The 25,874-nt window shown below is 40.4% G+C and overlaps 1 protein-coding gene across 8 annotated transcripts in view; it reads left to right on the forward strand.

The window, feature by feature from the left end:
- Window positions 1–25,874, forward strand: part of LOC122815566 (protein mono-ADP-ribosyltransferase PARP12-like) — a 981,818-nt gene that overhangs the window by 692,484 nt on the left and 263,460 nt on the right. For all 8 annotated transcript variants that reach the window (XM_044088163.1, XM_044088164.1, XM_044088168.1 and 5 more), the window contains one exon: window positions 25,346–25,415. In XM_044088163.1, the coding sequence (XP_043944098.1) occupies window positions 25,346–25,415 (70 nt within the window). The remainder of the gene's footprint in view (window positions 1–25,345; window positions 25,416–25,874) is intronic.

Genomic DNA, 25,874 nt, shown 5'->3' on the forward strand with positions numbered 1-25,874 from the left:
CTTATCTTAGGCCTTCCTCTTTTCCCGTTAACTGACAGCTTCATCCTTAGCATCTTTTTCCCAATATACTCTGCATCCCTCCTCAGCACATGTCCAAACCAATGTAATCTTGCCTCTTTGGCTTTGTCTCCAAACCTTCCAACCTGGGCTGACCCTCTAATATACTTATTCCTAATCATGTCCATCCTCATCACACCCAGTGCAAATCTTAACATCTTCAACTCTGCCACGTCAAGCTCTGACTCCTGCCTTTTTGTCAATGCCACTGTCTCCAACCCATATAACATAGCTGATCTCACTACCCTCTTGCAGACCTTCCCTTTCACTCTTATTGGTACTCGTCTGTCACAAATCACTCCTGACACTCTTCTCCACCCACTCCATCCTGCCTGTATTCTCTTCTTCACCTCTCTTCCACACTCACCATTACTCTGAACTGTTGATCCCAAGTATTTAAACTCATCCACCTTCACCACCTCTACTCCCTGCATCCTCACCATTCCTCTATCCTCCCTCTCATTCACATACACATATTCTGTCTTAGTCCAGCTGACCTTCATTCCTCTTCTCTCTAGAGCATATCTCCACCTCTCCAGGGTCTCCTCCACCTGTTCCGTACTCTCACTACGGATCACAATGTCATCTGCAAAGATCATAGTCCACGGGGACTCCTGTCTGATCTCGTCTGTCAACCTGTCCATCACCATTACAAATAAGAAAGGGCTCAGAGCTGAACCTTGATGTAATCCCACCTCCACCTTAAACGCATCCGTCACTCCCACCGCAGACCTCACCGCTGTCACACTACCCTCATACATATCCTGTACCACTCTTACATACTTCTCTGACACTCTCGACTTCCTCATACAATACCACAACTCCTCTCTAGGCACCCTATCATATGCTTTCTCTAAATCCATAAAGACACAATGCAACTCCTTCTGACATTCTCTGTACTTCTCCATCAACACTCTCAAAGCAAACATCACATCTGTAGTGCTTTTTCCTGGCATGAAACCATACTGCTGATCACTAATCATCACCTCCCTTCTTAACCTAGCTTCCACTACTATTTTCAATAACTTCATGCTGTGACTGATCAGTTTAATCCCTCTGTAGTTACTACATCTCTGCACATCACCCTTATTCTTAAAAATTGGTACCAAAAGACCTTTTCTCCATTCCTCAGGCATCCTCTCACTTTCCAAGATTTCATTAAACAATCTAGTTAAAAACTCCACTGCCATTTTACCTAAACACCTCCATGCTTCCACAGGTATGTCATCTGGACCAACAGCCTTTTCCGTTCTTCATCCTCTTCATAGCTATCCTTACTTCCTCCTTGCTAATCCACTGCACTTCATGATTCACTATCTGCACATCATCCAACCTTCTCTCCCTCTCATTCTGTTCATTCATCAACCCCTCAAAGTACTCTTTCCACCTGCTCAACACGCTCTCCTCGCTTGTGAGTATGTTTCCCTCATTATTCTTTATCATCCTTACCTGCTGCACATCTTTGCTAGCTCGGTCCCTCTGTCTAGCCAATCGGTACAGGCCCTTTTCTGCCTCCTTAGTGTCCAACCTTTTGTACAACTCGTCATACGCCTTATCCTTAGCCTTCGACACCTCTCTCTTTGCCATGCACCTCATCTCCTTATACTCTTGTCTACTTTCTTCATCTCTCTGACAATCCCACTTCTTCTTCGCCAGCCTCTTTCTCTGTATACTCTCCTGTACTTCTTCATTCCACCACCAGGTCTCTTTGTCCACCTTCCTCTTTCCAGATGTCACACCAAGCACCTTTCTAGCTATCTCTCTTACTAGCTCTGCTGTAGTTACCCAGCTATTCAGTAACTCTTCACTCCCACCCAGTGCCTGTCTTAACTCTTCCCTGAATATCACCTCACAATTACCATTTTTCAATTTCCACCATTTGATCCTTGGTGCTGCCCTCACACTCATCCTCCTCTTCTTGATCACCAATGTCATCCTACAAACCACCATCCTATGCTGCCTAACTACACTTTCCCCTGCCACCACTTTACAGTCTCTAATCTCCTTCAGACTGGCCCTTCTACATAAGGTACCAAGTGCATCTTCCTCCACTCTTGTATGTCACCCTATGTTCCTCCCTCTTAAATTGCCAATTTCATATGTTAAAGTATCAACAGCATATTATGGGACTACTTAAATAGAAAGTGATGCTGATTCCTGACTGTGCTGAACACAAAGACTAACAAGATTTAATGCGTTCTGCATAACAAGTTGGTAAACATACTTTGCAATGTGGTTTTGATGCTTTGCATCTTGCAGTGCTGCTGTCACTGGGTCTGTACTTAGAAGGCATGCTTGGCTTAAGGAACAAAACTTGCCAGATCATGTTAAAGCTAAACTGCTGGATGCTTCCTTAAACCAAGACTGACTTTTTGGCAACAAAGCAGAAGACGTTCTCAAATGGATGGAGGAAAAAGCAAAATTTATGCAAACTGTTAAAGATTTCCTACAAATACAGCCTCTCAGATTCAGCAGGTATTGGCCTTCAAAGAACTGGTCCTTTCCAGTCCCTTCCACGCCTTCTCAGTCCAAACCCAGGAAGAACAGACCACCAAGTTTACAGTCTCAGGCTACGCACAGATCTAAGCAGTGGGGGGCTCCCACTTCCAAAGCAGGGGGTAGTAAACCACCCACCTATGGAAAAATGGCACAATGACTTAACCTTAAGCCTTTCAAGCCCTGCCCAACTACCTGCTCCCTTAGGAGGAATGCTCGCCCTGCATGCAAAAACTGGGAACTCATTACCCAGGACAAATGGGTTTTGAACATAGCTTCCCAAGGATACCGATTCTTCTTCCACACACTACCAACCCCAAATGGTTGGCCAGACCTCCACCCAAATCAATGGGTGGAGGTCCAACAGCAGATTCTCTCTCTTCTCAGTATCAGGGCCATTCAACCTGTCCAAGCAGAACAAAGGGGACATTTTTATTCAAGACTTTTTTTGGTACCCAGAAAAGATAACTCCTGGCATCCTATCATAGGCCTCTCTATTCTCAACACCTTTCTGGTCGTTCCAAAATTCAAAATGCTAACACTTCAACAGCTTCTTCCTATGCTAGCCAAGGATGCCTGGCTGGCAACCCTAGACTTAAAGGAAACTTACCTGCACATCCCAATAAGAGGATCCTGCAGACAATACCTACGTTTCAGGGTGGGCTTCATGCACTTTCAGTTCTCTGCACTTCCCTTTGGCTTATCTACTGCGTCCAGGGTGTTCACAAAGTGTCTAGCTCCAGCCATTGCATTTTGCAGGCAGAGAAATATTCAAATTTACCCATACTTGGAAGATTGTCTGATTCAGGCAGAAAGCCAGGACTTGCTATTACCAACACCTGGCATTCATAAAGAAACTTCTAACCTCACTGGGATACACCATCAGCGAAAAGAAATCTCACCTAGTACCCTGCCAACAGATTGTATTGCTAGGAGCAAGCTTGAACACAACTTCCCAGATAGCATCCTTCACTCAAGAGAAACAAGTTTATTTGACAACCTACTTCAAACTATTGACCACAAAAACGCAGCTATCTGCAAGAAAAATACTGCAAGCTCTGGGGTTCATGGCCTCTTGCATTCTGCTAATTCCATATGCAAGACTGCATATGAGGAAACTCCAGTGGTATCTAAAAAGCCTATGGTGTCAACATTCTTAGGACCTGGAAACAATTATTCCTATAATTCCTTGTCTAAGGACAGAGTTCCTTTGGTGAGCAGAGGCCTGCTACCACAAGGGACTCCCTTTCACTCTACCCCCTGCCGCCCAAACCCTAACAACAGACTCATCAGACTATGCATAGGGGGCTCATATGGCAGGGCAGTGCATTCAGGGCAAATGGAACCCGAGACAGATGCACCTGCATATCAATCAAAAAGAAATGTTAGCTGTACAGAATGCTCTGACAGCCTTCAAAGATCATACTCTTTCAGGACAACTATTGGTAAAGACAGACAACACCACAGTTATGTAGTACATAAGCAGGGGGAACCCACTCCTGTCCTCTCTGCAGACTAGCCATGGCTCTGTGGAACACAGCCTTGAGCTACCAAGTACACCTATAAGCACAGTTCCTGCCAGGCAAACTAAATTCACTGGCACATGACCACACGAATGGAAACTAGAACCCAAAGTATTCAACCTCTTCAGGAAGAAATGGGGGACTCCAAAGGTAGACCTGTTTGCCTCCCCTCAGAACTACCAGTTGAACAAATTCTGCACAAGAACTCCCCACAGTCAAGCTTGGAAAGTGGATGCCCTGTCCTTTACCTGGGAAAGCCTCTCGGTTTATGCCTTTCCCCCTCTGCCTCTCCTCTTGAAGTTTCTACTAAAGATCAAACAGGACAAGCCAAGGACAATACTAATTGCATCAGACTGGCCATGCCAGCACTGGTACCCCCTCTTGCGCAGTATGACACTGCTACAAGCATGGCACCTGCCTCAAACCCCTTCCCTGCTGTGTAGTATAAACTGGAAGGCACCACCACGTAAAAAGATGATTCTTTATTAAAACAGACGAATAAGCGCTTTCGCGTGCATCCACAAAGGCACGCTTCTTCAGATTCAATAAAATGGATAAAAAACATTCATTATATCTAAGAAACAGTAATTAACTAAGTCTTAATTAACCAATAGCATTCAGTTTTCACTTAATCAATTAGGTGTAGCAGGGTGTAACTTAACATCACTTCACAGTAGATTACTTTGGAAGCCCTCAAGTTCAAGTAATATAATGCATGTCAACAGAAAATCTGTGAACCGTTAGTCACAGATATAAAACTGATAGTTTAATACATTGCTCACAGTATATTTTGAAAGATATAGTATACCCTGTATATATTTATAAATTTATGTATCTAATGTTATACAAATAATAATAAAATCATCAAGTACATACTTAAAAAACCAATGCCAATATTTTCTTTAAGAACCTGTGTTAAAAACAAGTCATATTATTCATATTATTCTCCTGTAAAGGGCTCACTCCTTAATTATGCATATGAATACAAATTTGATGAATATTCTGCATATAGCCGTCCTCAATAGATAAATTATTTTCTTAAATATATTCTGTCCTTATTTATGATGATAATATACATAAAACATTGTACATGAAGCCAGTATTAACCTAAATACAATACTTAAGAAACTGTTTTTTGATTATAACTAGATATAAAGCAGCAGGCGGGCCAGATTCTGGACCCTCAGCTTCAAACCCTGAACCTTGCAGCCTGGCTAATTCCTTGAGCTCTCCTCTAGCATCCCTCAGTAAGCAGGTGCTGGATGTCATTCTGGAGGCAAGGAGGCCTAGTACTAGAAAATCCTATGCTGAAAAGTGGAAAATATACTGTTCCTGGAGCCAAGCTCAGGGGATGGGCACAACAATGCCCAGCTTAACTCATATTCTAGAGTACTTAACAGGAATGTTCCACAAGGGCCTATCCTCGTCAATTAAAATTCATGCTTCTGCTATTTCAGCACATTATAATACTGAGCCACCCCTCTTCTCTCACCTCTTGCTAAAACAATTCCTTAGAGGAGCCAAAAATTTAAGACCCCCCCAGGAGGGCCCCCACTCCAGCCTGGGACCTTAACTTTGTATTGGAAAAGCTCACTCTTCCACTGCTTTGAGCCAGCTGCTACAGCAGAGTTGAAATTCCTTTCTTGGAAAACAGCCTTTCTTCTAGCCATCACTTCAGCAAGAAGAGTGTCTGAATTACAGGCCCTCATGGCAGTGGAACCCTTCATTATCTTCCATGCAGGCAGGGTTTCCCTCAGGACTAACCCTTCTTTTATGCCCAAGGTGGTTTTTAGTGTGGCCCTAAATCAGTCCATTCATTTGCCTACTTTTTTCCCTAATCCACAAAACAAAGGGGAACAAATACTGCACTCTCTGGATGTGCACAGACAACTTAGATTCTATTTGCACAGGACTAAGCCCCTCAGAAAATCTGAACAGCTTCTAGTTGGCTTTGCTGCAGGGGCTGAGGGGAAGGCCATTTCAAAGCAAACCATTTCCAAAGGAAATTTCTGCTACAAGCACCATGGAAAACCTACCCCACTGATGATAAGATCACATTCCACCAGGGCTGCATCTACCTCTACGGCATTTCTCAGAGGAGTCCCAGTCAGGGACATCCTGGAAGCTGCTACCTGGAGCTCTGTACATACATACCTTCACCAAGCATTACCACATGCCTATCTTTTCTAAATCCAGAGCTGGATTTGCCACAGCAGTTTTGCAGGGCTTAATAGCTGGCCCTAATACTCTTTAACTACCTCCTCCCTTCCTTAGCTTTGGGAATCAACCCAAATGTGATGACTGCAACAGTGAAACATGAAGAACATAGTACAGTTGTGTACACTTACCATAAATGTAGATGTTTGAATGTATTCATTGTTGCAGTCCTGGTTACTCTCCCTCCAGCCCCCTGACTTCTCTTGGCTCTACCTTTCCTTCTTGTTTGGTATATTTATTTTTTCTTGTGTATTTGCTTTTTGATGGGGATGTACCATACTTATAATTGCTTCCTATTGTGGGGGCACCTGATATCTGGAGCAAGAAAAACTGATGTAATGGTGTCTGCTGCATATTTTATACCCCTGATGACCTGACGTCAAGAAAGAAGCGACAGCATCCGATGCAGAAATCTGAAGACTCTGGTATTCAGGCCGGCTGAGGGCTACCTGCAGGCTGATAACCCAAATGTGATGACTGCAACAGTGAATACACTCGAACATCTACATTTATGGTAAGTGTACATGACTGTACTTTAAAGCTTGCAGCAATAGAATAAGATTAGATAAGAGCTAATACCACCATACTTCCATAATCTTACATGATTTCTATAAAGAATTCCCAGCTTTTTAGGATACCATAAGAATGAAGTTAACATTTTTCCAATTTTCTTTAAAGGCTTTTTGTCAGGTATTAAAGCTATTGAATGCAGTGAATACATAATCTTGGGTAAAATAATCATTTTAGTATGTACTAACATATCATCAAAAGAAAAAAAACATACATTCCATTGTTTAATAAGAAGTAACCCTTCTTCAGTTACTTTTTCAAAATTATTATTAATAAGCATATTGACATCTTAATAGATTTTTATTCCTAAATATTTTAGTTCTTTTCCTTCCCAATTATATGTATATTTATCTTTAAACTTACTATCTAGTAATTCCTTTAACACTAAAATTTCAGTTATTATTATTACATTTCAGCAGTAATACTTCTTGAAATTTTTTGATTTCCTCATCTATTTCTTTGAATGATTAATTTAAATTTCCCATAGTTAGTAAAATGTAATTTGCAAAAAGTTGTATTTTTAGATTGACAGTCTGTTTTTCCATTGCTTCTTACTCTGTTAGCTAATGTAAGATGCAATTTTAACTTATGCTTTGGAGTCTCTATACAGTTTTTTTTTTTTTTTAATTCCAGTAAACTGTTCTTGAAATGCAAACACTTATAACGTTTTAACCAAGTAGTTCCAATCTACAGAATCTAAAGGTTTTTCGATATCTAAGCTATTTAGGGCCAATTTCTTGTTCATTACTTTTGCGAAATCTAAGATATTTACTACCCTTTTTATATTATTGCACGTTAGTGTATTGAATATAAATCCTGTTTGATCTTTATTAATCTGCTACATCTCTTAATCTTGTAGCAAAAATGGAAGTTAATATTTTTAGTCTACATTTAATAATAGGTTTATATGAGGAAACTAACTTGCTATCCTTTCCTTCTTTAAGTATATGTAAGATTACAGAAAATTTCCATGAGGGAGGAATTATTTTGTCACTCTTAATTACCCTGAAAACTTTATTCAGTAATTCTAAACTATTTAATGGAAGCAGACTATATAATTCCATACCTAAACCATTTAACCCAGGATCTTTACCATTTTCCCATTTTTTAAAGCTTCTTTAACTTCTGACAGGATAATAGGCTTATTCAACAGAGATAAGTTGCATTGTTTAAATAATTGTCAATTTTGTAGTCATCAGGATTATTTTTCAAAAAAATATTTATAGTGTGTATTATATTCAAAAGTTACAATGTGTTAAGTTCAAATAACATTCTTCCTTCCTGGTTTCAAACATATTGAAAAATCAACTTTCGATGTACTGATTCAGCAATAAAACAATCAAATTGTGAAATTAGTTATTTCAGGTAGTCTTAGTAGTGAATCTAATAACATGCAACATGCAAAAAGCTTCAAAGTTCACATGACCAAGCTTCAGATTATTTTCAAGTATTTTTATGTAATTTTCTATGTAAATTATATGAGATCTTGTACATCCACATTTCTTCCATATGCACGTGTATGTACTGCCACTAGTATTCTACCTAAGAGAGAGACCAGTTGGCATAATGGTCAAGGTCTTCTCCTCCAAGGTACAAGGTTCGATCCTGACCTCTGACCAATGCCTGTTTGGAGTTTGCATATACTCTCTGTGGGTTTCTCCCATGTCCAGAAAACATGCTGTGTGTTTTCATCTCAAACTCACCAATGACTGGAGCTGTGGACAGTAGCACAGACTCTACATGGTTCCCTATAGGGGGAGCAGTTGTACAGACCAACCTCTTTGGACATCTCCTGTGTTGCACAGTATCCTCGATAGGAGAACACGGACCACAGACTGCATGCCATGACAGGGCTAGCCGCTTAACGGTGTAGAATATGGCTCTAGGTGATTCGGTCATGTTAATTAATGTCACCAAAATGGGCATAGGTAGTTACTGGTGATAAGTGGGTTGAGGACCCGGCCTACTCTGTCCTATGCCAGGGACCCTTGCTAATGGTGGGAGGGGTATTTGTGCCCATACTGCCAGTGAGTGCCCACCATAAAGCCCAGCAGCCCTGGTTCAGTGAGGTACTGGCCAGCCAGTGTTCAGTTGCCAGTCCTGGGTTACCTAAGATAGCTCTGTTGAGCGAAAGCTGGACATAAAACCAACCAACCTGCCAAACATAAACTGAGAATTGCTATGCTTAGTGTAGGTTCACTGATGGAATGCAGCTTGGAAGTGGATGGCATGGTACAGAGGAGGCTGGGCATCCTATGTATCCAGGAGGCAAGAAGGAAGGGCAGTACAGCAAAGCCACTTGGCATGGGATCCAGACTCCACTACTCAGGAGGGTGACTGGCTAGAAATGGTGGAGGAATTGTGGTGAGAGAGAGGCTTCAAAAGGCAGTGAGGGATCTCATCAGAATTAATGACAGACTAATGGCAATCAGGCTGCAGTGTAATGATAGGGCAGTATTCATAATCTCAGCCTGTGCCCCACAGCAGGGTTGTAATAGTGAAGAAAAGAGTGTATTCAGAAAGCAGTTGCAGGACCTTCTAGATAAAGCAGGACAGCATGAATTGGTGTTGATAATGGGTGATTTGAATGCACATATTGGGACAGACAGAACAGGATATGAAGACTCCCTGGGTCCACATCAGTGGGGCAACAGGAATAAAGAAGGAGAAGCCATTCTAGACTTTTATCTGGAAAATGGCTTGATAGTAGCCAACACATGGTTCAGAAAGAGAGAGAGAGTCACAAGATCACATACAAGAGTAGCCAACATGCAACTCAGGTAGACTTCCTCCTAGTCAGGAAAAGGCACTGGGTAGAATCCATGAATGGAAAGTCATCCCCAGGAAAACAGTTGGCACACAGCATAAACCACTAGTTGCTACAATCAGCTGCAAGCAGTGGTAAGACAAGGCTTTAAGGTCAACAGAGACCAGGCTGAAGACCTGGAAGTTGACTCAAGAGAAAGTACAACAGTTCAAGGAATTACTCAGGGCTCTAGCACCCCAAGAAAAGGAGAAAATAGGTGGAGTTGAACAACAATGGCAATGCCTAAAAACAGCATGTGTTAGGATTATAGAAAAGATATGTGGCCGAGTCAGGTATGGAAGTAAGGTACATAAAGAAAGCTGGTGGTGGAATGCAGAAGTCCAGGAAGAAAAAGACTGAGCAGGCTAGGAAGGACTACTGGCTAGCTAACAAAGAAGCTAAGAAAGAAGTTGCAGTAGCAAAGAATAGGGCATCAGAGGCACTCTACCAGCTTCTGGAAAGTGACTCAGTAAGTGGCACAAGAAACTTTGATGAGTGGATGGGAAAAAGGAAGTTTACCCCAGGGATCACTTCAGTGGCTCTGCTGGACAGAGGCACAGGGAGCTAATCTAAGGGGGCAAGGAAAGTCAACACATTCTGGCTAGGCTTATAAATGTCTTAGGGCAGATAGCCTATTACCTACCTATGAACTGTATCAGGTAGCAAGGCAGACAGAAAAATAAAGAAGATAGTCAGACACCCTTCATAAGGGATGTCAGCAACAACCTGCTCACCAGTCCACAGGACATCAAAGGTAGATGGAAGAAGTATTTCCAGCAGCTTCTGAATGAAGAAAACCCGGCAGAAGCTGTACTGCCCCAGAAACAGCCTACAATGACAGAAGAGGAGGAGCCCAACCTAGAAGTAGTAAGAACACCACTAAGGAAATTTAAGTTAGAGAAGGCAGTAGGCTCATATGAGGTCACAGCAGATATGATAAAGAATGCTGAGTGAGATTGGGGAGACGTGGCTCCTGTGGGTACTAATAGCAGTGTGGAGAGAGGCATATCCCAGATGACTGGAGAATAAGCATACTTGTGACAGTGTACAAGAACAAAGGGGACATCCACAACTGTGGACCATACAGAGGCATCAAACTCCTATCAAAGTGCATGAAGGTTCTGGAGAGGGTGATTGAATGTAAGATGGGAGATGAGCAATTTCAGATTCAGATCAGGATGCAGCAGAATTTACCCCATGTTTGCAGTGAGACAGATACTTGAGAAGAAGCTAGAGATGAGAGAGTCCAACTGGGCATTCCTAGACTTGGAGAAAGCATATGACAAGGTCCCAAGAAGCTGATCTGGGCAGTGCTGTGGTGGTTTGAAGTCCCAGAAACATTGGTAGGATTAGTGAAGGCTATGTACAAGGACCCAGTGATTCAAGTACGAACAGTGTTCGGCCTTACAGATGGGTTCCCAGTGGGAGTGGATGTATACCAGGGTTCATCTCTGAGCCCATTGCTGTTCATACTGGTGATGGACTACATTAGCAAACAGGTAGAAGGGGACAGATCAACAAAGTTGCTGTATCAGACGATGTGGCATTACTAGCAGACTCTGAGCTAGAACTTCAGCAATGGATAGAATGGAATGCAAAACTGAAGGCACATGGGATGAAACAAAGCACAGATAAGACAGTGGTAATGGCAGCAAATTGGGAAAGTCAAAAGAAGATGAGAATAGAGATAGAAGGGAAGATAGTGGAACAGGTAAACAGCTTCAAGTATCTGGGAGGGGAGGTTGAGGAGAAGGGAAGTCTGAATGAAGAGGCAAAGCTAGAATCAGAGGGGCTGCAGCTAACTGGCATAGAGTGTCAGGTGTAGTCTGTGACAGAAGAATGCCAAAGAAGCTGAAAGGTAAGGTGTACAAGACAGTGGTGCAACCAGTACTACTGTATGATACAGAAATCTGAGCAGTAAAGGCAGATCAGTTGAAGCTTGAGGTGATGGAAATGAAGTGCCTGAGAAGGGTGGTAAGATGCACACTCTGAGAAAGATGAAGAAATGAAGACATAAAGAGCTGAAGCCAAAATAGAGCCAATTGTAGAAAAGATCAGAGAGAACAGATTACGGTCGTTTGGACATGTGCAGAAAAGTAGAAGGCAGTCTGGTGAGGAAGATTTGGGACAGACGGGAAGAAGGTAAGAGGAAGTGAGGACATCCAGCAAAAAGGTGGATGGATTGTGTGAAAGAAGATCTGTGACAGTCGGGCATGAGTGTTGAAGACGGCAGGAGTGTGGCACTGAATCAAGAGAGTTGGTGACAGTTAATATGATACCCCAACCCCATGTAGGAAAAAGTGGGCTAATGATGATGATGATTCTACCCTTTTCTTTACATATTGTATTTCAAAATCTCTGCTAATTTTCTGTGTAAATTTCTCATTCCTCTTAGTTATTTTAAGTTGTACTAATCAGTAATAAACACCTAATTTTACTTCTTTCAGTTAATATATAATCAGTGTAAAACATTACTATAGTTTTTGTCTTTCAAGTTCTTCATTTCTAAGCAAATAAAAGGTGTTATTTTGAGTAACTTTCTCACAAATATACTTGAGAAAAAAAAGTAAGTTATTTTCTGCTTTCACAGACATCAGTGATGCATTTTGACTTAGATTTTCTTCAGGACAGCTCAAGGCGGGAAAAATCTAGCATTCTGAAGAAATGGAACATTCCTTTGTTCTCAAGCTTTCTCATAGTATCAGTTGTTTCATAAATGACATGTGGAAGGAGTGTGTTGAACAGGAACAAAGAAACTAAAATCACCAGCACTTTAATACCTCTAATTAGCATATTACTTAGATTTGTCATTCATTTAATCCAGCTAAGTAAAGTTAAAGAAATAAAACAAAATTCTTAACTTATATAGCCTTAATGTTACAGATTATGTTGTGTATAATTTAATGACATTCTCTTACAGGAAGTATTGGTTTAACATATAGAAACAAAGTTATAAGTTTAGTTAAATGAAATATATTAATATTATACATTTTTATGCTAAACTCTTGAGAGACTTGCTTGGCTACAAGCATCTGCATTAGAAGCTGGAACTAAGTGAAACTTGCATTTTAATATTCTGACAGGAGCGGCCGTAGGTCAGTTGGTGCCCTAGGCAAAATGGCTCCACAGCGCCCCCTACCACACCATCTGGTGCCCCCATCCTGGTCTACCTACACCAAATAAATAATAGAAAAGTGCCCCTGCTACAGCGGCGCCCTAGGCGGCTGCCTAGTTGGCCTATGCCTAAGGCCGGCTATGAGTACAAACTTGCAGATTTAAAAGTACTGTAGTTTCATTTTTTCTGTTGTGTGTGTTTTACAGTGTGGTCTGTGTCTCTCTGCAGTTAACTTGCATTTTAATATTCTGTTAAGTACAAACTTGCAATTTTAAAAGTACTGTTTTTTTTTCATTTCTTCTCTTTCCTAATTGTGTGTTTCTGGCTGTGTGTCTGTTTGCTATACATGGGGGGTCGTGTTATCACTCTTTGTTATCTGATATTTAATAGCCTAGAGGGATTCCTCTGTACTTTAAATGCTAGCCACAAAGTTTGTGAAATCATTTTGTGCTCAACTCTTGAGAGACTTGCTTGGCTACAAACATCTGCATTAGAAGCTGGAGCTAAGTGAAACTTGCATTTTAATATTCTGTTAAGTACAAACTTGCACATTTAAAAGTACTGTAGTTTCTTTTTTTTCTGTTGTGTGTGTTTTACAGTGTGGTCTGTGTCTCTCTGCAGTTAGAGTTCCCCACCCACCCTCTGTGTTCGTGTGTCGGTGTTAATGGCTCTGGAATTGCCCGCCCCTCCTGTAAGTCTGTATTAGAACACTCCTCCTGGGTCCATCTCATTTGCTCACTTATCTGAGTACAGTGAGATCATATTCTGAGTCTAGTGTTCACTCTACTTAATACAGAGAGTAGAATTGAAAAGGAAAAAAAAATGCTTTTACTGTATTTCTTTCCTCCTACTTTCTTTTGCTTTTCTTAAAAGTACTCACTTTTATTTATTCTGCTGCATTTATTACTGCTTGGTAGTAGTCTGATTGAACTGTAACTGTTTTTCTAAGTCTTTTGGTTTAAGCACTTAGGCTTCATACAGGCTATTTTACATTAAGAAGGTTTGTGGTTTGCACTGTTGTGGCAGGACAGGTAGCTTACATCCTTCTAAGCTGGGAATTGCTGATTGAAGGCCCAGTGTCTTCTATTCTAAAAGTGTATTAGTTCTGGCTTAAGCACTTGGGCTTCAGGTCAGTTATTCTACATTAAGAAGTTTTGTGGTCTGTACTCTTGTGGGAGGAGAGGCTGGATTCTGCCCTTCTGAGCTGGGAATATCTGGTCACAGGCTTATTGTGCCTGCTTATTTGAATTGTTTCTTTCTGAAATTGGTGTGGCTTGTTGCTGTAGCATAGACCAGATTCAGGCCTACTGAATCTAGCTTTGTATAACTTGAGCACTGATCCAGGCCATCTTTTTTGGAGAAGGTTCCCCTGCACCCTAGTAAGCAGGGGTGTGCAGTTAAAACTTATCTGATTGAAGACTGCTGGAACAGGGCTCAGTTTTGAGCTTTTTTCTGGATAATTGGGTAACTTGTTTAAAACACTTTGTTCATTTTCTATTGTACTTTATTCATCTGCTTTTACTGTATTTGTGTTTCTTCCTACTTTATTACTAGGGGCATTGTCTACAACTCTGATCTGCGATATATAACAAGTATCCTTTTCTGTGCATTTAAAGTGTTTTTTGAGTGTATCTGCTTTATTTTCTAAATATATATATATATATATATATATATATATATATATATATATATAGATGCTTGTTTCCCGCCTTTCTAAGCTAGTATAGTCCAGTTTTCAGGTTAGTGCTGAATTCAGGGCTGTGTTACAAATCTGTGTTTGCCCATACCTTACTTGGATAGAAGGAAGTTCTCTGCTCACCTGTGAGAGAGGGGAGCTTTGAGCAGCCTATCTGTCCCTGGAGGAGTGGTTTCAGCCCAGAAATCAGTAGTTTATTGGCCATTTTGGGCTAATTTCTATCTCTTTCATTTCCCTGCTATAAATACCGTATTTGCCCGGTTTTGCGTGCATGGCAGCACCGGTTAGCTAGGGTAAAACTATTCCCAGCTCCACAAAGTCTCCTCTTTAATGTTTCCCTTGGAACTAGACAAACTTTCAACTTAAGCACTCAAGCCAGTTTTTTTCTCAGCCTGGCACTTCCTCAAAACTTATAGCAAGCACTTATAAACCCTAGCACTAGACCCTCCTGTACGGTACAGAAGAACAAGGCTCTCTATTCAACCTTACCAGCCATCCAGTAAAACAGTTCACTGTACCTATCCAGGCATGTCCAAAGGGCAGTATCAGGTGTATTCTCCAGTCCAACTGGTGAATCTGGGCATTTTGAGGCAATGTTACAACTGCCTCATGTACACAGACAACCCCCTCCTCCTACCACCAAACACTAATACATGCGAGAGATGCAATTATACGGCCAAATTGGAGGCTAAGCTCTCTCAACCCAAGACTGGATCAGACAGTCAAGAGGAGAAGGGAAATACTTGCATCACACCACCAGTCTCACATAAACCCATTGAAGCAGCACTGGAAAAAAACACACATAAATACATGAAATCATACTCAGAGGCACTAAATAAAAATCTGCAAAACCAACAGAGACCTCCAAAGCAAACATCCAAGCAACCTCCACCTCCCAACACAAACCATGAAACACCTACTTCACAAAACCAGTGTATGATGCAATCACAGCCCTTAAGGCAAAATAACATACCCAACATACTAGTAATAGGTGACTCTACAGTCAGGCACACTGACGTCCAACTCACTAAGCTGAATAAGGAAAAGATTACTGTTAGCTGCCTGTTGGGCGCCAGGATCCGCCACATAACACAAGCACTCAGGTCACTACAGAACAAGTACAAATATGACTCTGTCATTGTCCACATTGGTGTGAATGGCCTGAGCCGTACCTCTCTGGACTACATGGAAGAGCTCTCTGATCACGTAGCCCAGGCCGGTATGACCCTGACCCTGAGTAGCATCTTGCCCTCACCAAGAATTATACCACGGTATAAAGAAAAAATTCTCAATTTCAACAATTGGCTAAGTTTCTGGTGTCATTCAAAAGGGATCCAGTGTCTGTCCGCCTTGGACGACATGCTTGACAAGCCACGCTGCTTCGCTAGAGACAGCTTGCACCTGTCACCTTTAGGCTTTCGAATACTGGCCAAGGCTCTTGCCACCCCCATAGTGCCTTTTTTAGGCAAGACAAACCCAGCCCCGTAAATAGCACAAGTAACAAAAAACTGAGGGTAATGCTACTCAATGCCAGAAGTCTGAACCTCAAAATGCACGCACTCGAGGCATTCCTCAGTATAGAGAAAATCGATATATGTGCAGTAACAGAAACCTGGTTTAAGGCTCCAGAGAGCACCCCAGCATTACCAGGCTACAACTCATACCATACATTTCGGACCCAAACCAAAATACAAAAGGCGGGGGCGTATCCATATTTATCAAGGATACCCACACCTCCAGGTTAGTGGCACAGCACAATGCTTCAGAGATCATCCACGTGCAACTAACAATGGGCAAAACTGCAATTCAAACTGTAGCTTGCTACAGATCACCCACCATGTCCCAGGTCCCCCATTCCACATTTCTGGAAACACTGGGAAACATAAAGATCCTACCAAACACCCTAATATTGGGTGATTTCAATTACCCAAACATTAACTGGGAGAACTACTCAAGTACTAACTCCCTTGCCCAACATTTCCTAGAATTTATAAACTCAAACGCCCTGGTTCAACTGGTCAACACACCCACCAGAGGTGACAACATATTGGACCTGGTCATCATGGGTGACCGGAGGTCAACCCCTTGCTGATTAGATTTGACCATAAATAAATCACTTTGGATATCCACATTCCGCCCCCACCCCCGGACAAAAAAAACACTGTGAAAAACTTTTCAAAAGCAAACTTCACGTTACTTAAGACCGAGGTGGAAAGTTTTAAAGCCTCCATGCTGAAGGATAACACTGTCCAAGCTGCAAAATCCTTCACTAATGCATTCTATGGGCATCTACAAGAATGAATGGATCATGCCATCCCAAGCAAAACCAACACTCACTCCTCCAAGAAAAGGAAACTAGTCTGGTGGACTCCTGCCATAAACAAGCTACACAATAAAAGGAGGAAACTAGTACAGAAAAGAGTAAAATCCCAAGAAGGGAAGACATCCCTGATCAGTATCAGCAAGAAACTTCGATCCCTCATAAAATCATCCAAGGCGAGCTTTGAAATAAAAATTGCCAAGGACTCCAAAGATAACCACAAGGCATTCTTTAGCTATGTCAAGAATCTAAGTGGCAATGCTCAGCTCTGCTTGGAGTTAGTGCAGAATGGCATAAAATACACTGAACTGACCGATATCGCCAATATCCTGGCAGACAAGTTCAGCGCAAACATCACCCCCCTCTCATCCCCAAGAGGGCCCATAACCATACCAGAAGAATGTAGAGTCCCTGAAATCACAGACACTCAGGTTAAAACAGCCCTCTCCAAAGCCAAAAACACAGCATCAATGGGACCGGACGGTGTCCCAGGCTGCGTCCTACATGAGCTCAAAGACTAACTAACCCCTTACCTAAACACACTGTTCAAACTCAGCCTCTCCACAGGCTATGTACCCATAGAGTGGCGCACAGCAGCGGTTATTCTGCTTCACAAAGGTAGAGCCACAACAGACCCCGGGAACTATCGCCTTATAAACCTGACTAGCTTGGTCTGCAAGGCTATGGAGCGCATCATCATGGAACTCATTAACAGAGACATTGGGAACCTCCAAACACTGGTCCCTACCCAGTTCGGCTTTGTTAAGGGAAGATCATGCCTCCTAAACCTGGTGGACTTCTTTGAGACAGTTACCAAGGCTATAGATGATGGAAAAGTGGTACACACAGCCTACCTAGACTTCACAAAGGCCTTCAACACCATTCCCCATTCTGGTATTATAGACAAGCTCACCAGCCTGAACATAAATCCCTACATCACAAGATGGGTTGCCAACTGGCTCATGGACAGAACCCACATGGTGAGAATTGCGGGAGCTAGGTCCGACTCTAAATCGGTTACAAGTGGAGTTCCCCAGCGCTCAGTCCTAGGACCACTCCTGTTCGGCATATACTTCTCAGAGGTACAGGCAAGCACAGGAGGACTATGGCTGACCAAGTTTGCAGACGACTGCAAACTAGGGCTATAATTGACTCTCTGGCTGACACAGACATCCTCCAAAAGGGTCTCACGGAGACGGATACCTGGTGTCAAAATCATGGCCTCAAGCTAAATGCCAAAAAGTGCATAGTCATCCCCTTTGGAAAAAACAAAATACCCACAAACTACTACATAGGTGGTAGTCCCCTAAATATGGAAGACATGATAAGGGATCTGGGGACCCAAGTAGACAGTAATCTCACCTTTGATCATCACATTGCCAGAGTGGTTAGAAAATCCTTCTACGTGGCCCACCTAATCACAAAAGGGTTCGCATCCAGATCAAAAGAGGTCATTGTGCCCCTATACTCATCACTCATCGGACCCATCATAGAGTACAATGCCCCATTTGGGATGTACCTTACAAGACACCTGGAACAGCTGGAAAGACCTCAGAAGTACCTCACCAAGAGGATCACTGGTCTCAAACAGATGCCCTAAGCAGCTCGACTGAAGAAATTACAGCTGTACTTTGTTTCATACCGCCTACTCAGAGGTGATCTCTGCCTGACATACAAGGCCATGTCCAACCCAGAATTAATGGACATGCTCCACCTAAAGAAAACCTTATTCCCACAAGCCACATGCCCTAGGGATCTCAGCCTCATCACAACAATAAATAGGACTTGCTGGAGGGATAGATTCCTGTCCCAGAGACTTCCCATGCTTTGGAACAAGATCCCAATCTACATTAGGCAGAGCACCTCGCTAACACTCTTCTAAAGAAATCTTGACGAGTGGATGGGAAACAGAAAGTTTATCTTGGGGATCATTTCAGTGGCCCTGCTGGACAGAGGCACAGGGAATTAATCTAAGGGGGTGGCGAAAGCCAACACATTCTGGCTAGGCTTATAAACACCTTCGGGCAGATAGCCTAGTACCTTCCTATGAACCTATGAATCTATTAAGCTTTTCACTGTAAATATAGTAAAACAGTAAAACTAACCAGCTATATTCCTCATCTTGAAAAATGTTTTAGCTTAACTCATTCACTCCAATGGAGCTCAGCAAGTTTGCACTGTAATTTCCAATGACTGGAGCCAAAGCATTTTGACAGAATTAGATTAAGTCCTCACATTTGAAACAAATATTCATACCTCTGAAGCCATATGGGTTTTGAAAGAAGTATACATACCAAGCCCTTCAGCACAAACTATTTTTATAGTGATAGTGTTCTTTAGGTTCTATGTCTTAAACTGAATTTTATAAATCATAGTAAATACAGTAGCTGTTATTTTTGTAATATTTTGTAAACAACTTACAATATCTCAGCAACCACTCAAGTTGCATATATACTGCCAGCAGCATTTAATTCATCTAGCTGAGAAATTTCATAAGAGGCTAAGGAGTTCTGTCTGTATTACTTGGTTGTTGAAATATTATGAAAAATGTGAAAAATTATATCTGTATAAGTTAAAATCATAAAAACAAAGGTTAATCTCTATTTGCCTGCACTAGACAGAGGTAAAATATTAATGCAGTTGAGTTTGCCATTATATAAGCTTAAAGATGAAATCTTTTAAAACCTTGTACATGGCATGCTTTTGGAATTATTGATGCAAATATTATCAAGCAATATTTGATGCTTTGAGGCGTCAGTAGGAGGTAAATGCAGATGTACCTGGAGGCGTCACTTGGATGTAATGAATTAAAATATAAATACGTACTTGTATATGTTTTGACTGCAGTGGTGGTGCTGCGGCAGCATTGTCGCCTCACAGTAAGACGTCCTGTTCAATTCTCAGCTAGAGCATATTCTGTGTGGAGACATGCGTGAATGGGCATACCTTCATTGAAGGTTGTGCGTCAGGGCTGGCAACTCGGCACGTAACAATCTACTGCCAATCATTAGCGGACCGGAGTTCCGCTGTAGTGACCCCTAACCTGGAAATGCCGAAAGACACAACAATTTACATATGTTTTGAAGCTTAAAGTCAAGTGCGAACCTTTTACTTAAAGGTCAAATCTATTCTTTCAGAAAATAAAATCCTGCAATCAGAGAATGAATGTTATTTGTTTTTAGTTTTTTTAGTCTAAGAAGCAGTTTTCTAGGAGTTCAGCTTACCCCGTCTCCATAGATATACTGCTCCTCTCAATTTCTTCAGTATTATTAAAGATTTATTGCTGTTAAAAGTGGATTCCTCCTCCAGGGTGTTAAATATTTTGTGTTTTTTTGTTTTTTGTTTTCATAAGGAAATTATTTGATTTTTACAGGAAACACCACAGTGGCTTTAATAGTGTCCTTTTTAGGTTCCTTGATCAGTGGTAAACCAGATTTTCTTTTACTCATTACTTTACTGTAATAATAATTGTCAAATCTGACTACATGTTCACCTGTTTTAATAGGTGGGCTGGACCATACTGTATTTAATATTTGATCTTTTTTCTAAGCTAGACATGACCTTAACTAAAACTGGATGTGGTGGTGAATTTTCCTTCTTAAAAGGGTATTTCAATCCCAAAAGATAGTTTCAGGTAGTTTTAATGTTTTATGTATCCAGGTAGTTAAGAAGTTTATTATATTCTCGTCCTCATACTTTTCAGGTATATCATAAATTATTTTGTCTCAGTCTTTTTTTTTAAATCATTGAGTGCTTCTGTGAGCAAGTTATTTTGTTTTAAAAGAAATTTAGTTTGATATTCGCCTTCAGTTATTCCTTCAAGATCATGTAAAGTTTCTTCCTTACTGCTGATTGGGTGTATATTAGAACACCGAACATTTAAATTGTCGAGTGTTCTAATATCGACCCATTTTCAGCAAACGCTGAAAATATCAAAGAAGCAGAAAACAGAATTCTTTCCTAGGGAAAGAATTTGGTTGTCCGTTTCTGTTGCTTCGGTATTTTCAGCGCTATGTTGGAAAGTTACGGGTCGGGTTCAGGTAAGTGTGCGATTGAGTGCGGGTTAGGTATGTGCACGATTGTGTGGACATGAGGGTTAGGGTGGGTTAGGTGATTTAGGGTTAGGGTGTGGGTTAAGTATGTGTGCGATTGTGTGGACATGAGGGTTAGGGCGGGTTAGGGTTAGGGCACGGGTGAGGTGAGTGTGCGATAGTGACGGACCTTAGGGTTAGGGTTTGGGTTAAGATAAGTGGATAGTTAGTGTTGTGTGTAGTTTAGTGTAGGGTTAGGTGTAAGCTTTTAGGTGTATGTGTGTGGATTGCTGTTTGTTTGGTGTGCTTGTGTTGTGTGTATGTGTTTTGGAACAGTGAATTTTTTCCCTACGAAAAAATTTGCTGTTCTGAACATTCGATGTTTGGTATTTTCGATTGGTTGGGTTAGATATTAGATCACTCGCCATTTTGAATGTTCGTGTTCTAATATAGACCCTGCTGATTTATGTGCTTTGTTGTTTCATAAAAAAATCTAAATGATCCATCTTCTTTCTGGTCTCTTGTTTGAAACTTTCTAATTTGGTATCCAGTTTGTCTATTTTACGTAATATATCCTGCATATTGGATAGTATTGACTGGATGTCTTTTTAACACAAGAATCCTGAGTACCATTTCCTGAGTGACTCATGTTGAAGTCTCTCCTCTCTTAACCAAGCATTTCAAATTCTGACAGAAAAATTACAGCTTTTAAAGAACTTGAAGTTGTAATTTTTTCTCTGACTATTAATGAGTACAGTTAGCTAGCAAGTACGGTATCTCCAAATTTTAATGTTTTGGTTATATTTTCTGTCAGAGAAAAGTTTTCAGTCACAGAGCTTTCACCAGTTTCTGCTCTCAGGTAACCATCTTGGCCATGCCCCCTAGGATTTTTTTTGACAGAATTGTTGTAACTAATAAACCCTATTCTGTTTCCTTCATGGAATGCTATTTTTTAGGGTTCAACTAGGAGAAATTCTGTTTAATTGACACTTAGTTACACAAAACTAAAAGGTCTAAAATCTTGGGAGTTCACAAGCTCAAAACAGGTATTGTGGGGAAGAAAATCTCAAAGACTTTCTTTTCCTTTCAAGCCCCCAACTCCCCATAACTAAGGTATACTAACTCCATTGTTGCACAACGGTAAAAATACTTAGATCTCACATTCTTTCTCTTCTCAGAGTCCAGAAAACCACAAATAAAGATGAAGTCTACAGCCTAGCCAGTGCATTGAAACATTGACAACAGGAACCAAATGATCTTACTTTGACACTTTAATAGTTAACAAAGCAGAACACAGCAGATGTAGTTTTCCTTATTTTTGTGTTGATTATGCATGATACAGGCACCTAGGTAGGCTTAAGTTGGTTCCTTTCTTCTGTTGTAACAAAGGTGTAGATAAGTACCTAGAAGCTTTGGTCAACATCTTCATAGGTGTATTAAGTAACCTATGTGCCTTTTTCTACAAGTTAAGTTTTGCTTGCAGACTTTAGAGCATGTTGTGGCCATATCTGTGCTAACATTTTGAAACTATCTCACTATTTAATTTACATCAGGACTTACCCTGCCATTGGTCTTCTAGGTCTGTAATATTTTGTTTTACACTATCTTTTTTCAGTTTTACCTAACTGATGGTACTGTTTTGATTACCCCTTGATGTAATTCGTTGTATGATACTGAATTATCTTGTGTCTGGATGTAATATATTTGTATGAGATATCAGTCTTATTCGATCATAATAATCTTCAACCTCTGTATCACCGAAGACCTGCTAAAACCTCCCTTACTCTACAAAATAAAAGAAAGATGTGCATTTATGTTGGGGACTTCACTGCTCCACACCCTCTTACATATACTGACACTTCAGTCTCACAACTATAACCATATGGGAATCTGTATAGCTGCACTATGTTCAACCAACCTTGCATCAGCTACAGTGCATGGTTACATGCTGCTCATGCAACCAAAACAGTTGTTAACAGTGTGCGCAGTCAAACAAACCAACTGTGTGTGTGTGTGTGTGTGTGTGTGTGTGTGTGTGTGTGTGTGTGTGTGTGTGTTTGTGTGTGTGTATGTATATGTTTTTACATTTGATTTTAATTTAGTAAATAGTTGATTTCAAAGTGATGTCACTGCTGGTTTATCTAAACACAGGATATGGTGTGTATTTTTTAGACTGACGAAATCCTGTTAATAGTTTTCTAAAGCGCTTACCAGTAATAAAGTCCTTGCATTGTTCTTAATTTTTATGTGTATTTTTGACAAAATTTGTGGCTTTGGTTTCTGGGCTAGTAATTTCATTTTTGTATGTGTGAAGTCATGTTGCTCTGTATGTATGCAGTGGAAAGAGATGGATGTAATTTCCAAGCTTAAAGGAATTATGGACAGTTTCTTTACATAGTTTTCCAGTCATTCTAAGACTTGGGCAGAAGTTGCTGCTGGTCCTTTTATAAGCAAGAAGAATAAGGAAGGTGGCTTAAACAGTGTCTTCAAGGTGCACATCAATCTTTTTTCCACTGAAAACCTTAACGGGGTAAAGAAAATTTAATTAACATGTCTGCATGACAAAGATTTGCTGTAATATCTTGATAAGTCTGTCAGCTATTTATCAGACAATCTTTTTTTCAGTTAGTTATTTATTTTTGTTAATTGAAAACCAAAAAGACTTGGAATTTCACATTTTCTGAATAGTAGAAGTCAGTCAACTACATAAAGATTTGATTAATTTATTTGATAATATGGCGTAATAAAAATGTTGATGATTCACAATACTTACCCGATTAGAGATTTGAGGAAGGAGATTTAAGTGTTATAAAACAAAATGCTTGCTAAAAAGGTAGAAGTGACTGATACTGATTAGTCTTCATTAAACCATCATTGAGTATAATGCTCCCTTTGACATGCAACTACTGGAACACCTACAGAGGTACCTTACTGAAAGGATACAAGGCCTAAATAATATGTCCTACGTTGGCCGACTTAAAGCCCTGTCACTGTATTCAGTATCCTACAGACTTCTAGGAGGTAACCTTTGTCTGGCATACAAGGTATTAACACAGGTATTCAAAACACAATAGCACTGCTACACATCGGCAAGTCAAATGGCATCAATAAGTACTGGGTCTAGGGATCTAAGCTTCTTCTGCAACATCAAAAGAATGGTTTGGAGGGACAGGTATATCTTGCAGAGGGTACCAGTGCTCTAGAACAGACTTCCCATACATGTAAATCAAACCCCTTCCCTGTCAATATTTAAGCACAACTTGGATCTTTGGATGGGTAAGATAAAATGTATCCAATGTCTGCCCCATATTACTAATGGACACAGGCAGCTCCTAAATATTTTATATCATGCATGGGACCCTCAAGTTATCTATAGTATGACCCCACTTATTTTCACTAAGGGCAGTATATAGATGATTGGATGGGTAAGGCTGATCTTGCACAAAATGTAATACATTAATTCAAGCACTAAAAGGGAAATTGCCTAGGCTTAAAGAGGCTACCTTCCATTGCCAGCCAAGTACTTAAGTACTTATCCATGAAACTATATCAACGCAGTCCTTCAAAAAAGTTGAGAAACATTGAGAGACTATTCACTTGAGGAAAATGAAAAACTAAAATAAATAAATAAATGGAGAGACTGGCTTTTACAGTCTGGCTTGATGTGATGTTTTGGCTTTTCAGTAATTTGTATTTTCATTTAAATATCTGTAATCAAGTATACTTTGATGGTTTTGTGCATTGATGAATAATTACATTCTTTCTCTCTAATGGTATCTGCACACACACACACACACACACACACACACACACACACACACACACACACACACACACACACACACACAAATGCACAAACACTTGCATGACGTGAATTTGGTCATGAATGAAAAGCGTGAGAATCACTAGTCTGCTTATCTAATTAAGAATTTTAAAAAAATTGAAAACTAAACAATTATCATTTTGACACATTATTCTCTGAAAAATCAAAAGATCATGCACAGTTTTTGACAATATTGCAAACATTTTGGTTGAATCAGCTAATTTTTATTAATAATATTTTCTACTACTACTAGCACAGCTATTTCTGATATTTTCTACTAATGCTAGCACAGCTCTTTCTGTTATTATTGACTGAATATTTAAACTGTAAGTTCACTGCAACACTGGATAGCAAGGTAAAAAAAGTCCCCTTTAGATCACTGTGTATAATGAACCTAGTCAGCCACTGTATCTAGACAGCATGTGCATATAAGCTACTGAGCATGTGCGAGATCAGTGCCATTTTGTGTAGTCAGTCAATGTGAATGTAAGCTTGAATGGAGATGCACGTGTGTGTGTTAGAAATAACAAGTCAGTCAGTAAGCATATGAAGTATGAAGTATATGTACAAGTTATAGCTCCTGATGTGTGTATGTAAATTAAATGACTTGAAGGCATACCCAGCCTTAGTGTCTCATTTGAATACACGAGACATACCTAGTTACTGATTTATTTATTTACTTATTTTGCAGAAGACCCACTCAAACAAATAACGTGCCTTCCAATTGGGACAAATCAGCACTGCCAGATGTTGGATACAAGGTACTTGTTTGTCTACTTTGCAAAAACAGTTATTAGCACAGTTGAATAGAGGGTGGGTTGGGAGTTGGCATAATGGTTAAGATGTTTACTTCACAGAAACAAGGTGTATAGCTTGATTCTCACCTTTGAAAGGGATATTGGCTAGGCTTAAAATGGCCCACAAGGGCAGCTAGCATAGTACTTACTCATGAACCTCTGAGAAGTAGTTGTATAAGTATGGATTTTTCAATGCATCTTCCTAACAACATTGGCTGGTTGTTTCCAGAGCAAACTAATTAATTGAAAGCAAATGAATAAAATAATGAATTAGAAAATTGGAAATCAACTTATTAAATGTGTAACTCATTTGTATCAGAGAATTTGGGAGTTGTAAAAAGAAAGTACAGAGTCAGCAGTTTGCAGTAGCACGGAAAGTCTTGGCAACTGTTTAATCATAAAAGCAAATGTTTAGCTCATTGT

The sequence above is a fragment of the Protopterus annectens genome, chromosome 11.part0, assembly GCF_019279795.1.
Source record: "Protopterus annectens isolate FY-2018-M chromosome 11.part0, PAN1.0, whole genome shotgun sequence".
Taxonomy (NCBI): Eukaryota; Metazoa; Chordata; order Ceratodontiformes; family Protopteridae; genus Protopterus; species Protopterus annectens.